We start from the raw sequence: 17,500 nt of genomic DNA, 5'->3' as shown, positions 1-17,500 counted from the left end.
GCCGAGGGTGAATTTCCCCGGAAGTTTGGATGACATGGGTATTTAAGTCGATTGAAATTGGCAATCGACCCTATCCCACATGGTCGACCTATTGGCGATCTTCAGTCCGATAAGGGACCCGTCGGCTCCGGAGTTATCCGGGGTGACGACCTATAAATTCCGGGTGTTCGGTGGAATAAACTCTGCAGCTCCATCTCACGGTCGTGCTCGTCGCCGATACCCAGTTCAATAATATATCTGTGTGTGTGTGCATTATTATGTCTGGCTTTCTTCTTGAGACTACGGTGCAGTAATTGGTCTTTATTTTGATGATTCCACTAACCCTTGCTGGTGGATATCAACATATCTCGTCGTATCTTTTGAAACGCGCATGCAATTATGTACCAGTATCCTGGCCAAATCTCTGCTCTAATCTGACCACAAAAGGAGATTGGTAGCACCATGTCTACCACCTATAAAAACACCAACATGGCACCCAAATTATCTTTAAAGTCAAAGGGCAAATCAGACTCGACATCAATCAATCCATCAATAAAATGTACCAGACACTTGACAGTGTCGGTGCTGCCAAAGGTTATGCTGGGTGGTTTGCCGTTGCCTTCCCAGCAGTCAGTCAGGACAGGAATTTGGCCAGGGTACCAGAGATCACTCACATATTCTTTGTGAAAGATCAACTTCCACTGATGACCAAATTTAGTAGACATGTCTTCTGGATTAACGTCCATCCGAGGGACTGATGGATCGCCTGCCGAAAAAAAAAACTGAACACCAGCGTGACAGTTTCAAGCTGGGTGGAGATTCAAACCCAGGCGAGACAGCTCAAAGGCGAGTGTGCATTATTGTAAGCCTGTCGGCCCAATCTATAACTGAAGGGCGTTCAAATCCCAAAACGAGGAAATCTTATTGAATAACATTACAAGCTGTCTCAAGCAGTTACAATGTGCCCCCATGCATGTCCATTGTACAGATTCCAGAAATCTACACTCCACAAGGAATATGTTAATGTTTTTTTTTTGTGGAATAACAGTGGAGAGAAGGCCAGAGCTTCTTCCTTCATATGCAGCACAACGCTGAAGGTAACATCATTGGCTAATGGCAAGGTTGTGCTGCTGAGACAATGCCCTCTGCTGGTTAGGGCAGTGATATAGAATTTGTTCAGGGTGCCGGCGATTGCTCGCCTGCTCTTCGCAAAGGACACCGTAGGATCTTTAACGTCCAGCAACTAATGGCAGACGGGACACCTGTTTAACGTCCATCTGAGGGACGGCACACACATTGATGAATCACGCTGTCTGCAAAACACCGGGATGACAGTTTATAGCTGGGTCGGGATTCAAACCCAGGCTAGACAGCTTAGAGGTGAGTGAGCGTACCTCAATGTCTTCCTGTTAACCCTTATGGAAGCTTAATGCAACATTTCCAACGGGAACATTTATTATTTGATGACAACAGGAGCCCTTTGGAAGGAAATGGAAGAAGCACGTAAACTTATATCTTGTACCATTCCATGAAGCAATAGAAAAATATACACAAGCACACAGAAGGAGCACACCAACAACTTCAGATAACATATTATCGAAAATATAAATGGTCATCAAGCACATCTTTCACCTGTCAGTATTCTTTCCTTTATTATTCTCCAAATGCCAGCCAGCGGAACCCCTCGTGATAACACAACAGTTGAACACCCCATTTCAAGAAAGCGTGATCATGCGGATCCAGAAATGGTAATCACAATGCTTTGACTGTCAAAAAAGTAAACACTTTGTCGTGTGTTATCTTTCCTGCAAAAGAGATTAACATCGACAACAGGGCTGTCCTCAAAGATGCAAATTCAATCAAAAGCATTTACCATACATAATGTAACTACAGCACGACTTTAAAAAAACAAAAGGATGTCTCGTGTGGGAGGGGGTGTTGATGTAAAAGATTAACTGTTTGAATTCTGTGTGACATGAGAGAAACAATACTTGTGACAAAACACAATACAATCTCATATTCAGGAATTGTGAATCAATATTAGAATATAGAAATCAGGTATAGGTGTGGATATGGATACCTCATATGCAGAGAAGACATGATATGGCAGCAATATTATGCAAACAGCAGGTGACATAACTAGAATTTTATACAAAACCATCAGCATTTCTCACAAGGAACCCTGATCAAGACCACAACATCGTTTCAGAATTGTGGTTCATGCAGGCAGAGTGGAAAGGTCAAGAGCCAGTGAGTCATCTTGACGCCGACGATGAGCAAATGAACAACAGTGATGGGAACGAGCATCATAGTAAGCTTGGAAACAAAAGGGTCGGTGGAAAACCCAAGACACCCAAACAAGTTTCAAGTAGCTGTTGTAGTAGAGATGGAGGGCAATCATGTGGCTTCAGCCTTGTGCAGTGCCAACTGAAGTTCCTGCAGGTGTGAAAACAACAATTCTGACTCCTCATCACGCCCTTCTCGTCTTGCATCTGACAAGTAGGCACGAATGTTCTCAATCTGTTGCCGTAACAATGCTGGCTCGATTGCAGTCCCAGAGCTACTTCCTTCAAAGGTGGCCCCCACTTCCTTCTCCTCAACATTGCCCTGTTCTTCGTCGAAAGGATTTAAAGACACTTCACCCGGCCTCTCAGATGCCAAAAATGGGTTTCCAACATCGTGATCATTTACTGTAAAACCTTTGCTCGTTTTTCCCACATTTATTTCTTGCTCATTGCAATTGTCGATCCAGCCATCGCCCTCAAACGGGTTTCCACTTGTCAGGGATTTTTCCTGTTGTCTGTGTCTCCACGTGTCCGATACTCCTCCGTTTTGACCAAAAGTGTTTTTCGCGAAACCATTGTTGCCTACTTGGCATATTTCGCCTTTCCAAGTTCTCTGTATTTTTTCTGTGATTTCATCATGAGCATCAATTCCAGAAAAGGAGTGCAATGAGCCTCCAAAATGTTGCTCATTGTCTTCTCCCCATCCTCTCACAGTTCTTTGTGTTAAATCTCCGTCGTCATCACAATCATCAAATGGATTGCCACTCACAGCTGTTATCGGCATACTGGGGTGCACCTTCTTCTCGTTTCCCATTCCAGCAGTCGCATGATTCACTCCTACCCTGCGGCCCTCCACGCCTCCCCAAATGTCTTCCTCGTGTAATAAATGAGGTGATGGCGGTCTGAGATGAGTGGAAACGAGGTCAGGGGCTGCAGAGTCGGGAGTCTCACCCGCCGCTTGTCGCCAAGATGCTGCATCGAAATTCACCTTCTGACACACACACACACACACACACACACACACACACACACACACACACACACACACACACACACACACACACACACACACACACACACACACACACACACACACACACACACGAATAGCAGTCCAAATTGGAAATTCAGAAGAATTCAAGCGGACTTCATGAAACAGAAAATTGGGTTCACCGTGCAGAAACAGCCAACAGAGTTATTATGGTGCTATATGCTCTTTGAAACATCAACTATCCAACTGACAGGCAATTGATACATCTTCTGGAAGATTAAAGCATTAACGGATTTCAGGTTTTAGGACTTGTCATTTTTCTCCACACAAAGGTGCATTTAGAGAAATATGGTTTGCTCATTGTATCATGCCTACCATCCGGCAAAGACATCAGTTTCAAGTGTTTAAACTCCAAAAGTCTCAAAAGCTGCCATATCACCATCGGATTGAGGGCAAAAACCCAGGTGGTTTCGTAATGATTTTCATGGAGAGGTAATGTTCCGCTGTCCGATTTGGTCTTCGAATAGGATGACGTCTCAAAAAGTCATGGTGAATTCTTAAATACTGTCAGACCAACTTCGGATGTAAACTGGAATGCTGCTTATAATAAGCAAGCATTGCACACATCCAGCCGAGTTGAAACAGACACAGGTACACACACACTCACAGTCACACACCTTCCCTCCACACCCCACTTGCACAAGTCACAACAAAACAAACGATTAATACCTTTGCATCATGAATAGCACAACAATCCCATTGACCAGCATTAGTTGGTGAGCATTAAAGATCCCACGAAGAGAAGGAGGGTTATCACCGTCATCTTGAACAATATATAAATCCCTGCCCAAATCAACTCCAGGCAAAGTCGAAAAGCCTCGCCAGCCAGTTTGTGAAAGAATTCAGCCGAAAACTTTCACTGGCCGACCCCATTAGAAGTTGAAGGCATGAATAGCGTAATAAATTAAAAATAAATAAATAAACAAACACCACTCAAAACTAAATATTTCCTCATGCCAACACAGAAAGAATCTTCTTCATCTAAACATGTCAAATGCCAGCAGGAGGATTGTAACCTTCAGTGGATTGGGAAGAAATTAAACAATTCCCACGCCATCCGACAGCACAGCCGAGAACTTTTACACCGCATCAAGAATATTTTCTTCATACAAAGAGCTGACGATCATCGATTCAGTGATCAAAACAAAAATAAAACTAGAACGGGCACTCATAGAGCGCATACCTTCGCCGCCACTACTTTTTTTGTTCTTGGTATGAGTGTGGGGAACTGGTTTCATATGAATGGTCTTATGACACAAACCACATATCAATAATGTCATGACCCCCACCCCCCAACTTTCGGGGGCTACGGACTAAACAACAATCAACTCGCGTCGTTTTGGCGAGTCTTCACTCGCAAGCTCGGTGAATACAACGTTTCAACAAGAGAAGGTAATCTCGTTTGATGCTGGTTTCATGCAAATCGAATAAGAATTGACTGAGTTATGCCGAAAACCGCATATTTTTCAAGGGCGTGACCCCCCCCCCCGACATTTTACCCCAACCGGTGACATGTGTTATGTCATTGTATCACAAGATTGGGCATTAAATTCTGAACATTTTGGTGCTGGGTTCATGTAAAGCGGACAAGAATTGACCGCGTTATGACAAAAACCGCATATTTTTCAAGGTTGTGACCCCCCTGACCTTTGACCCCTAACCGGTAACAAGAGTATGGGCATCATTGTGTCATATTGCATATCACAAGATGAGGCGTTGAATTCTGAACATTTTGGAGTTAGTTGCATGCAAATTGAATAAAAATTGACCGTGTTATCCGAAAAAGACGATTTTGACCTTTTTGTGACCTTGACCTTTGACCCGAACGATCCCAAAATCTAATCGAATGCTTCCTGGCTAATAACCAATCATTCCACCAAATTTCATGCAATTCGGTTTAATACTTTTTGAGTTATACGAATCACAAGATTACAAATAAATAAATAAATAAATAAATAAATAAATAAATACACGCCGACCAAAACATAACCTTTCGCAGAATGCGAAGGTAACTAGAACGGCACTCGGTGGAGCGCATCCCTCCGCCACGCCGAACAGTTTACGTTTTGTATCCCACTGGTAGGTCGGATCTGCATCCTGACCTGAACCAAAATCGAATTGGCTTGTTGTCACCTAATCAACTCATCCACCAAGTTTTGTCTTAACCCAACAACTTTTTGAGATATCGTGCTACGTATCGTTGTTGGCCCCCTCCCCACCTCTCAATGATGAAGAATCATGGGAAAAAATAAAAATAAAAATCTAATCAGTTTGTCCGAGTCACGCTTCCAACCTGTCCACCAAATTTCCTCCAAATCCGTGCATAACTTTTTGAAATATCCTGTTCACAGAAGGACAGACAGACAGCGGTGGAAAACATAACCTCCGTCCACCTTCGGTGAGGGAAGTTCGAAACCCGCGTTATGCAACCAGCAAGAGAATGGGGTACACCAATCTGCAACACAGTGCATCGTGGTACACCTCCATGCAAACCCGTAAGAAGGCTTATGGCACGCGAAGCAAACAAGACCATTAACGGCGATAACAGTATCCCGAGGTTTGATCGGGTTTTGCTTTGTACTTCACAGTACATTGAAAATGAGTTTCAATAGGGGGCAGAAGAGTACACCTGCACTATTATAAGTACATCATCTCATGCCATGCATTATGATCTTGTTGTTTATCATAATACTGGTTTGGGTTAACAGACAATTTGAGACATGTGGGGCAATGCCAAACACAAAACTATACAGAAACGGGGTAACATATTAAGTTAATTCTGTGAAATGCGATGAATAATATTTATAAAATACATTTTCATCAAAGAATTCCAGTTGTAGGTAATGGGCCGTATTTTGACTTGAAGAAAGGAACTATTTCAGCCAGAGCAAAGCAAACAGAAGTCATGGTCTAAAATGGTGTGTGTGTGTGTGTGTGTGTGTGTGTGTGTGTGTGTGTGTGTGTGTGTGTGTGTGAGTGTGTGTGTGTGTGTGTGTGTGTGTGTGTGTGTGTGTGTGTGTGTGTGTGTGTGTGTGTGTGTGTGTGTGTGTGTGTGTTTGTGTGTGTGTGTCATCCTTACCATAATTCACAGAGCAGTGTTTGCGTGCAAGTTTGTGTGCGTGTTTGCCACGCCACTCCTCCTGCAGTTCTCAGCTGATTACATCCAGACTTACGACACAGGATCAGAATGACCCCAATTAGTGTTTCGGCCATAGGGGTGTATTTAATCTTTGCTGGTAGTTTTGGAAGGGAGGAGTGGGGGGGGGGTGGGGAGTTGTGGGAGGAGGTGGATGCAAATTCTCAATGTAAATGTGTATCATGTAGCGCCGCCTCCAGGTGGGGGATGGTATCTCCACCATTTACAATACAGTTTTCACCATTTACAAGTCTCCACCATTTACAAAACAGTTTTCCTGTCTCCACATTTTCCAGTGTCGTGAGGCGTTTTGAATTACGAGTGCGTGCCCGTACGTGCAAAAAAAAACAAACAAACAAATAAATAAACCAATGTCACCCGCAGGGTGACCTGTATCTTGCCAAAAGGTGACCACGTGTGACTTCTTTAAGGTCACACTGAGGTGAACAGAGCTGCTATCCACCAGGAGCGACTCCTTGAGGAATATCTGCCTACGAGAGATTCCGATGAGAATCGTTCTACAGAGTAACCATGAAAAATGTGTTTGCCTCATAACATCACCAAATGACGTCAAAATGTCTCAAGCTGGACATATCTGGAAAGCACTCATCGAGGTGTTCAATTTGAGGTACTACACGAAATGGTTCCTGAAACTTGAAAATTTGACCTTGGGGTCAAATATGTTTGACCTGAGGCGCTAACCATGAAGGTCAAGGCCAATCGCCATCAAAAAATAATCAGCTGAGCGCCAGACCATGAACTATATTCCCGTTTCGTTGACTCCCCTTATTTGCGCCAAAGTGACCTTGACCTTTGACCTTGACCTTCAAAATTTTGTGCGCTGAAAGGGACCTCTATAGGCCTCTGATATGCGAAGTTACAAAAATTTCCGATGATAACTGTGCTCTGCAGAATTTTTTATACGTGATTACAGACAAACAAACAAACAAACAAAAAAAAAAAAAACATACAAGCTGACTAACATATCTTGCAAAAACTTCGTTTTGGCAAGATAACAAGCAGTCATAAACTGGTACTTACGAAATCGTCAACTTGACCTCTGACCTTGTCTAACAAAAGCTGTCTCTGGAGAAGGTAGCTACGCAAACCAGAAGTTTCTACGATGATTCTGTACCAAACCATCAAAAATCGTAATGTCGACCGAAGCAAAAATCTCCATTTCTCCACGCAATTATTTTATCAAAGTCACAAAACCGTAATATTCGGCCATCCACCAACAATCTTCACATAATCCGATGGCTTAGCGAGTCAGGCATGCGACGATAACCTTTATTGGGATAAAAAAAAATGACTTTTAAACACCATCTTTATCGAAAACACCGTCAGCGCGCACACGCAAAACCTTTACGTGATCAACGCAGCCTCTGCTCAAGTGCACTGCACCACGTGACGACCCGTGACGCGCGAGTGAAATATTTTTTATACAATCTTAAAACGTCTCCAAAACATCCGATTTTTACCAGAATTTCGACAACCAAGTTTTAAGCGTCCTAAGCGATCGCAAAAACTGAAGACAAAATTAAAATCGAAGTTAAAACGAACTCGTAACGTCGAGCGAAGCAAAAACCTCCATTTCTCCACGCAATTATTCAATATTATTTTATCAAAGTCACAAAACCGTAATTAAATATTCAGCCATCCACCAACAATCTTTACATAATCTGACGGCTCAGCAAGTCAGGCATGCGAAGATAACCTTTATTGGGATAAAAAATGACTTTTAAACACCATCTTTATCGAAAACACCGTCAGCATGCACACGCAAAACCATTCTTGACTCAACAACGCGTCTGCTCGAGCGCACTGCATCATGGGACGACCTGTGACGCGTCGAGTGAAATATTTTTTATACAATCTTAAAACGTCTCCAAAACATCCAATTTTTACCAGAATTTCGACAACCGAGTTTTAAGCGTCCGAAGCGATCGCAAAAACCGAAGACAAAATAAAAATCGAAGTTAAAATGGAGTCGTAACGTCGAGCGAAGCAAAAATACTCCATTTCTCCACGTGAATTTACGGAATTATGTTTGACCTCACTGTGACCTTGACCTTTGACCGATTTTGACCAAAATCTAATCAGCACTTGCCATCACCCTCCTGAATCACCTGGTGTAATTTGACATTGGTAGCTTCTTCCGTTCGAGTTATTGTGCCTACAAACAAACAAACAAACAGAAACGGAAGGCATCAATATACTTACGAAATCTTAAGATTTCGTAAGTAACAAACAAACAAGCAGTCATAGACTGGTACTTACGAAATCGTCAACTTGACCTCTGACATTGTCTAATAAAAGCCGTCTCGAGAGAAGGTAGCAACGCAAACCAGAAGTTTCTACTATGATTCTGTACCAAACCATCAAAAATCGAATGTTTTGGATGTTTGACCTCACTGTGACCTTGACCTTTGACCGATTGTGAGCAAAATCTAATCAGCACGAGCCATCACCCTCCTGAATTACGTGGTGTAATCTGACATTGGTAGCTTCTTCCGTTCTCGAGTTATCTGTACCAAACCATGAAAAATCGAATATTTGACCTCACTGTGACCTTGACCTTTGACCGATTTTGACCAAAATCTAATCAGCACTTGCCATCACCCTCCTGAATCACATGGTGTAATTTGACATTGGTAGCTTCTTCCGTTCTCGAGTTATCGTACCTTCAAACAAACAAACAAACAAACAAACAAACATACAAACAAACAGAAACGGAAGTCATCAATATACTTACGAAATCTTTACATTTCGTCAGTAAAAAAAAAAAAAAACTTTCAAACAACAACACAAGCCGTTCCTTCGCTCTCGTAAACGACGACTGGATTGGGGCATTGTGTTTATCTATAAATGCGCATAAGAAATCGAGAAATTATTAGAATACAGTGAGTGATCACTATCCGGAAGTCCATACGTTGTAACCCGTAATGGGGAACGCGGCTGAGGATCTCTTCCCCAACGGCCACGCCGACGCAGCAACGTGTCCTGTCATTGGTTTGGTAAATAAATGGCCATAACTTGGGAACCACTTGTCCGATTAATATCAAACCTTGAAAAGGCACATACTCAGGTCCCCAGCAATATACCTGGCAAGTTTCAATTAGATTGGACGAGTGGTTGTCGAGAAACAGCTGTCAGAGACACGCACGCATGCACACTGCTGGAATTATAGATAGATGAGCAGAAGGTAAGTTTTTGCTTCATTCATGTAACCCAAGTGTTTGTTTTTGTTTGCATATAGAGCAATCAGTTGCCTATGCACCGCCCAAATAAAGGTATGCGTCAGAAGAACGTGTTGCATGCTTGGAACAAGATCACCCGTCGGGTGGGTACTCTGCTAGTGTGTGTAATATGTATATGATCACATATCAATGTGTGTGTAGATAATATGTATAGTGTGTCACGTATAATGTGTGTATATAACGTGCAATATGTCACGTATAACATGCGAGTCTATAACATTGTAGCGTCAACGGGTCTATGAGTATCCACCGCATTGCGGAGGGGGGTGTTAATCCCATGCCGAAATAAAATGATCTTTCCCTGCGCTCAACCCAAATGGAGGCCTCACACACACGGGAATCACGAGAAGCACACAAGGCTCTTGGTTCTTTTAAAACGGGGTATAATCCCAAACAAACGGGGTATATTCAGAAGGTGATCAAAGCTCCACCCCCTCTCTCATGGACAACGCCGCCCCTTTCAAAGCCCTTCCTCTCCCTTTCCTGTATATTTACCATGCCCCCACCTCGGCACATCACACAGGCAGCAGGGACATTATAATAGGTTGCACGTACAAGTTCCTTAACCTTACACCCTAATTAATTATGAGCATGCACCATCTGCTGTATGGTGCACATTTAAACAGGACAATCCTTAAACCAACATTTCCCTACTTAATTACATCGACATTGGCTAACTACTCGTACACAGACCATTATACTCTAAACATTTCTATCTGTTCTAAGGTAATATCTATCTCCTCCCCCCCCCCCCCACTTACAAACATAACAATATGCATAATATGAAACGCATAACAAGTGTGTGGATGTAACATGTACAATATGTCATGTAAAACGTGTGTATATAACAATACGAATAATATGTGTATGAATACATTGACTACATGGCCAAAGGTATGTGGACACCTGCTCGTCCAACATCTCATCCCAAAATCATGGGTATTAATATGGAGTTGGTCCCCCCTTTGCTGCGATGACAGCCTCCACTCTTCTGGGAAGGCTTTCCACAAGATGTTGGAACATTGCTGCGGGGATTTGCTTCCATTCAGCCACAAGAGCATTAGTGAGGTCGGGCACCGATGTTGGGCGATTAGGTCTGGCTCACAGTCGGCGTTCCAATTCATCCCAAAGGTGTTCGATGGGGTTGAGGTCAGGGCTCTGTGCAGGACAGTCAAGTTCTTCCACACTGACAGACAAACCATTTCTGTATGGACCTCGCTTTGTGCACTGGTGCATTGTCATACTGAAACAGGAAATGACCTTCCCCAAACTGTTTCCACAAAGTTGGAAACACAGAATTGGCTAGAATGTCATTGTATGCTGTAGTGTTAAGATTTCCCTTCACTGGAACGAAGGGGCCTAGCCCAAACCAAGAAAAACAGCCCCGGACCATTATTCCTCCTCTACCAAACTTTATAGTTGGTATGATGCATTCGGGCAGGTTGCTTTCTCCTGGCATCCGCCAAACCCAGATTCGTCCGTCGGACTGCCAGATGGTGAAGCATGATTCATCACACCAGAGAAAGCGTTTCTACTACTGGAGAGTCCAATGGCGATGAGCATTACACCACTCCAGCCGACGCATGACATTGCACATGGTGATATTAGGCTTGTGTGCAGCTGCTCAGCCATGGAAACCAAATTCATGAAGCTCTCAACGAACAGTGCTTGCATTGACATTGCTTCCAGAGTCCGTTTGGAACTCGGTCGTGAGTGTTGCAACCGACGACAGACGATTTTTCCTGTCGGCGGTCCCGTTCTGTTTGCTTGTATGGCCGACCACTTCACGGCTGAGCTGCTGTTGCTCCGAGACGTTTCCATTTCACAATAACAGCATTTAGAGTTGACAGGGGCAGCTCCAGCAGGGCATAAATTTGACATCCTATGATGGTGCCACATTGAAAGTCACTGAGCTCTTCAGTTTGGCTCATTCTACTGCCAATGTTTGGCTATGGAGATTGCATGGCTGTGTGCTCGATTTTGTACACCTGTCAGCAACGGGTGCGGCTGAAATAGCCAAAGCCACTAATTAGAAAGGGTGGCTGCACACTTTTGGCCATGTAATGTATCAATATGTATGTATATTATGTGTACAAATTACAATTGTGCATGTGTATGTGGAAACCATGATTCATGTACGTGTGTGCATGCCGCTGCCATCGGTTGTCATCTCCACTCGCAAGTCTCTCAAACTGAATGGAGCCTTCCCTGGTCCTAAAGCATCAATCTTAAATCCAGCAAGAAACCATGACTCATGGACCAAGCCATCTCCTTATCCGTGCTCCATTTCTCCCTCCGTCCATAAAGAAGTGATGATGTAGATATGTGCGACCTCCCATGCAGCCCACGGGGTACAACCAATCTTGGTCTCATCAATCTTGGTTTCTTCTTTCCTCGACGGGATAGAGTCGGCCAACAAACTACAAGGCCAGGGTGCCAGATCGCGTCCCAAATGCATGTTGATCGGCACGACTCCAGGCTCCCCCTGCATAGCCCTCTTCCCCACCAAAGTTGACATCCTCGGCTCGGTTCTCAGAGAAGCGCGTCGCTGCATCCACTTTCCGCCAAACTCCAGGGGCCTCCGTCTCGCCACCCCCAGGCAGAAGCCTGGTACATCCCCATCTCCTTGAGATGCTGATCAACCTGCAACAACCATGAGGGACATGGTGAGCCCATTGGCCTCCTACACTCACGAGGCTCCCTCACGGAGAGAATTTAGGGAGCAGGATCACCGGCAGGAAAACGAGCCACATGTCCATACAACCGAAGCTGACACTCATGGACTATACAAGTAACAAATCTCATCTGAGTCTCTCTGAGAAAACGCTCGTCCAACACACGTACAACTGACCAGTGATAGCCAAGGATTCTCCAAAGAAAACTGGTACTGAAGGAGTCAAGTCTTAGTCAGAGTCCAAGTCTCATATCAGTAGAGCAAGACAAGGACAAAGGTCTTAAAGACTTGGCCTTTCATCCTCCGACATAGATAGTGACAGCACCACTCCCATGATCCAATAAATCCATGACTCCCCAGGCCCGACCCAGACTTCTATCGACCTCTGGCTCACAACATGCAGAGACATGAATATCACTGCCAAGGGAAGTGAATCTCTCGTGACCTCAACATCCTCACTACAAACAGGTATAGAGAATATAGCAGCATCCAAGATGTCATTGAAAGCCTGGACCTTAGTTTTGACCAATGAAACCCATAATCCCAGCGGCTCCGACTCTTCAATCACCACTTTAAGGGCCCCCACAAAGATATCCACCACCTTTGCAAAGATAACTGCATTATCTGTGAAATCAAGATCAGAGACCCTGACATTCCAAAACGATGCACCACAGCTTGATCTCCCCAACATCCTCCCCAGAATCCAGTCAATACAAGCACTGAACATTGTGGGAGGCAGTAAGAACTGGAAATAAGTCAGAGATAGAACCAGCACACCTAACAGGGGTCTCAACACTAGAGTATAGTTCAGAAATCTGATTCATCAGTTTCAGTGGCACCCCACGAAGACAGAGAATTGTCCAGAAGGCATCATGATTCAATGAAAGAAATGCTTTGCAGAGATAAACATAGGCTGTATGTAGCCCCTGCTGAAACTCTTTTCTGTGTTCGGTGAGGACCCGAAGAGCAAGGGTATGGTCAATCGTTCACCTCTTTGGTGTAAAGCCCGACTGTTCCGGGCGTTGGTGCGCTAGCAGATGGCGGAAAACCTATCAAAAATTATCCGAGCAAAGACCTTGCTCGGCAGTGAGAGCAGCGTTACCCCTTGGTAAGAGTGTCCTCGTCAAAAAAAAAAGTGTCCTCCATTATCATCCACCAGTACACCGTCTCTAGTCAACGCTGTGCTTCCTCTTCATCCACATTGCAGCCTCTTTGAATACCTGCTGCCTGCATGATGCCATCACTGTCTTTCACTCCTACTAATTGGAGCTGTGAAGTTACCCCTTCCCTACTTTTAACCTGGTTCTGTGTATTTTAATGTTCTTGATCATGTTAACCTTACACAAAACTTTTGAATTTTGCTGTGTCTATAACAAAACACGCGCGCGAACACACGCGCACGCACGCACGCACACACACACACACACACCACCTTTGTTAACATTGTGTCTTGTTTCTGCTTTATTGCAGAAATTTATGGTCGTCTCATTGTTGGACATGCTATTAAGCTACGGCAATATTCTTTTCTATTAATTTGCTCTTCTGTCCTTTGTTGTTCATTTTACCTTGTTCTTCCCCCCCCCCCCACTTTTATCAGTTCCTGTAAACTACTTTAAGACATCGCCGGGTGAAAGGCACGACATACATAACATTATTATTAACCAGACGCGGCAGTGTAAAAGTTAGAACGTCCACTCCGAGTCTGGGAGGTCAGTGGTTCAAACCTCGGGCCGAGGCATACCAAAGACTTTTTTTTTTTAAATGGGACGTGCTACTTCTCCGCTTCATGCTCAGCATTTAAGGATAGAGCATGGACAAAACACTGGGAATGTAATGGCAAATCACCCAGTTTAACCTTTGCCAAGAAATTGCTCCAGCAACACCAACACTAAAAAGTACAGCACATCAAAAAATCTAAAAAAAAAAAAAAACCAACTATCACAGGGGTTTCATTCCTGGAAAATGCCACGACAGTAAAAACTGCGATAGTGAAAACCAAGGGCCAATGGGAAAGGGTGAGATCGGTTCCTAGGCTTTGAGAGAATATAGACAATCGAGGAAGGTCGGTGGCAGCCAGAAATAAATCCATCACAATTTAAATGAACATGTAAAATATAAATAAAGCATGTTCACATTGAAATTAACATGTAAATAAAATAAATACAGTCTAAAAAATAGAAGGGCCATCGGTAGAGCACATACCTCCGCCATGTAATGCCTTATCCACGATAACATATCGGGCCCGATACATTTTTGAAATATCGTGCTTTATATCGTTTTTGGCCCTATCTCTCAATGGTGAAGAATCACTTTTAAAATTAAATAATTCTTGTATCCAGATTCGAATCTTCACCAAAAATCGAATGAATTTGTCGTGGTCACACACCCAACGTGTACACCATGTTTCATCTGAATCCGTCCACAACTTTTTGAGATCGTGCTATATCTCATTTTTGGCCCAATCTCTCAATGGTGAAGAATCACTTTTAAAATTCTTGGATCCGGATTCAGATCTTCACCAAAATCGAATCAGTTCGACCTTGTCACACACCCAACCTGCCCACCAAAATTCATCCAGATCTTTCCACAACTTTTTGAGTTATCCTGCACACAGACAGACAAACAAACAGACAGACAGACAGATGGGTGAAAACATAGCCTCCTTCACCTTCAGTGGTGGAGGTAGTAAACAAAAACACAAGAGTTTTACCTTTCAAATTTATTCCAAAACAGTGAGGTGATTTTTACCAAACAGCAAGGTGGGTGAGGATAAACATATTACGTATTCATACTGTACTCTGCCGTAAATAGAAAAAAAACACAAGACTTAGCTTGGCATGATGATGATGCCATTGAAGGGGGGAGGGTGTAGGTTAGAAAAATGTGGATGTAGAACTTGCAATGGCTGTTGCATCATCAGAAGCACGATCAAGTCGCCTGTTGCATTTCCACATAGAAGAAGGGTAAAACGATTCTTCGCCACCTTGACCCAGAGCAGATGTCAGATCTTTTCTACTTAAACAGGAAGGTACGAGATGGCATCCTCTTCGAAAATAATCCCGTCTCTTCAGCGTTAAAAACCTGCTCCGGCATAAAGCCCTTCGCCTCGATTAGTTGCATGAGTTGCGTTGGGCAGTTTTTCACAGCATCATGATCTGCCTTGGTTAACTGAAGCCTTCAGCCCTGGGTGCCTCGTGGAAACGCTAGCGAATCCACAATTATTTCTCCTTTATCACCGGTCCACTCAAAGGTGTAAATCCACAATTATTTTTCCCGTATCACCAGTCCACTGAGTCGATTGATTGATCCCGTAATGGCAGCCCACAGATGCCGTACTTTCACCTCTTGTCAACGTATCTAACAACTCCATTTTTTTTGCACAATGTCATAACCTTTCTCTGCCTTTTGGCACAATTAATTTTGTCCATCGTTTTACGTTTGGGCACCGGTATTAACTATTGTGTGGCTACTCGATCTTGTATATCGAGTAGCACAGAATTTCCGTGTCACTTCCTGTTCGATGACTATTCATTCCGTATGCTGGTCTGATTACAACAATTAACGGTGCACGAAAAACAACAAAGGGCTCGTAATGAGAGGTAATTGTACACGCAGATGCAAACAATGACTCATCTCAGCCCAAAAACCATGAATGGCTGAAATGAAATACCGTGATAACTACACCAGAACATCGGTTGCCCGCAATCCGTGGAAACCCGTGATATTTGAGGGTTTACTGTATTATTATTATTATTACAACTGCAAGTCCTCTTATCCCCCAGAGTAATTATGAAGAGGAATATTTTAGCACTTACTAACACATGACTCAACCTACAAAATGTCTGACTACTAAAAACACTGCAATGACATATTTTGTTTAGAAACTGAAGAAAGGCAGATTAAACCACAGTTAAGTAGTCAATGGCTCACTTGTAGTGCTCCTGAGTGAGTGCACAATCTTGGAGAAATGTCTTCCCAGTTGCACATTTATTTTAAATATCAAAAATACAAATAAAATATCCAACCAATTGATGTCACCAAAACAACAGCAGTCATAAGAAAAGCTTTATGCTTGTGAGTCTTTTCACCAATGATGAAAATGTCATTTAAAAAATTATTCATACCTGTCTGCGCTCATTCTCCTCTTGCAAAAGACAAAGGTTCTCACACAATGCCGCTGCCTCGTCTCGACGACCTGCAACTTCTGCCTGCTGCAGGAAGTAGCGAACATTTTCCAACTGCTGCAGCAAGGGATCTGCATGCTGAGGAACAGGAGCTGCCGAGGCGAGCCAACCCGAACTTGCACGAGGTTCTGTCACTGGAGCTGCAACCTTGACAACTGCAGGCTCCGTCCGCACTTGTACTTCTACAGCGGCCTAGCAATGAAGAACATAAAGATCTTATCAAAATACGAGGACTTGGTTCTGATATTTAAAAAAATATAATATTGTTGCGGGCCGGGGATCGGTTGCGAGCACAACCGCTAGGTGGAGCAGTCGGGTCGACTCTGCTGAACACCCGGAATTTATAGGTCGTCACCCCAGATAACTCCGGAGCAGACGGGTCCCTTATCGGACCGAAGATCGCCAATAAGTCGGCCACGTGGGATAGGGTCGATTACCAATTTCAATTTCCCTAAATACCCACGTCATCCAAACTACCGGGGAAATTTACCCTTGGCAGAGCTCGAGCGGAACGAGCCAGTAGCGTGCTCGAACCGTGCGCAACCCGAGCGGATAGTTACCGAGATCAGTCGGTCCAAACGTCCATCGACGGCAACAACGGCCTTTGAAATTCCAACACGCACCGTATTAAACCAATAAAAGAAAAACACCAAAACGAGCTGATACATTTAACACATGGGGTATTTATTAACAGTAGGTGGGGAAGGAGGGAAGCACGTAAGGGCAGAGTTATCATGACATTTAAGAGATGCAAGGCAAATAATGTACAGTGAAGGCACTTAACAATTTACTACTTAAAGATGGGCCCACCGACAGACAATCACACACAGAAGGACATGGACCTGTCCACCTCGTATGGTTTGGCTGACACGAGCGAACCAGGCCAGCGTCGAGATGCGGTCCGGAGAACCAGGCGCCAGCGACGGGACAA

At 43.8% G+C, this 17,500-nt stretch overlaps 1 protein-coding gene across 5 annotated transcripts in view; it reads right to left on the bottom strand.

The window, feature by feature from the left end:
- Positions 1-1,605: 1,605 nt before the first annotated feature.
- RBSN (rabenosyn, RAB effector) overlaps positions 1,606-17,500 on the bottom strand; it is an 81,121-nt gene continuing 65,226 nt past the window's right edge. For 3 of the 5 annotated variants that reach the window (XM_085898401.1, XM_085898400.1, XM_085898404.1), the window contains 2 exons: positions 16,510-16,761; positions 1,606-3,255 (listed from right to left, as the gene is read on the bottom strand). In XM_085898401.1, coding sequence (XP_085754527.1) covers positions 2,377-3,255; positions 16,510-16,761 — 1,131 coding nt within the window. In that variant the 3' untranslated portion in view covers positions 1,606-2,376. The remainder of the gene's footprint in view (positions 3,256-16,509; positions 16,762-17,500) is intronic. The other 2 variants (XM_085898402.1, XM_085898405.1) reach the window with 2 other exon arrangements.

The sequence above is a fragment of the Eptatretus burgeri genome, chromosome 10 (genome assembly GCF_056783735.1).
Source record: "Eptatretus burgeri isolate ZD-2024b chromosome 10, Ebu_testis_v1, whole genome shotgun sequence".
Lineage (NCBI taxonomy): Eukaryota > Metazoa > Chordata > Myxini > Myxiniformes > Myxinidae > Eptatretus > Eptatretus burgeri.
Note: the sequence above shows the minus strand (reverse complement) of the source record. Positions and strands in the feature narration are given on the sequence as shown.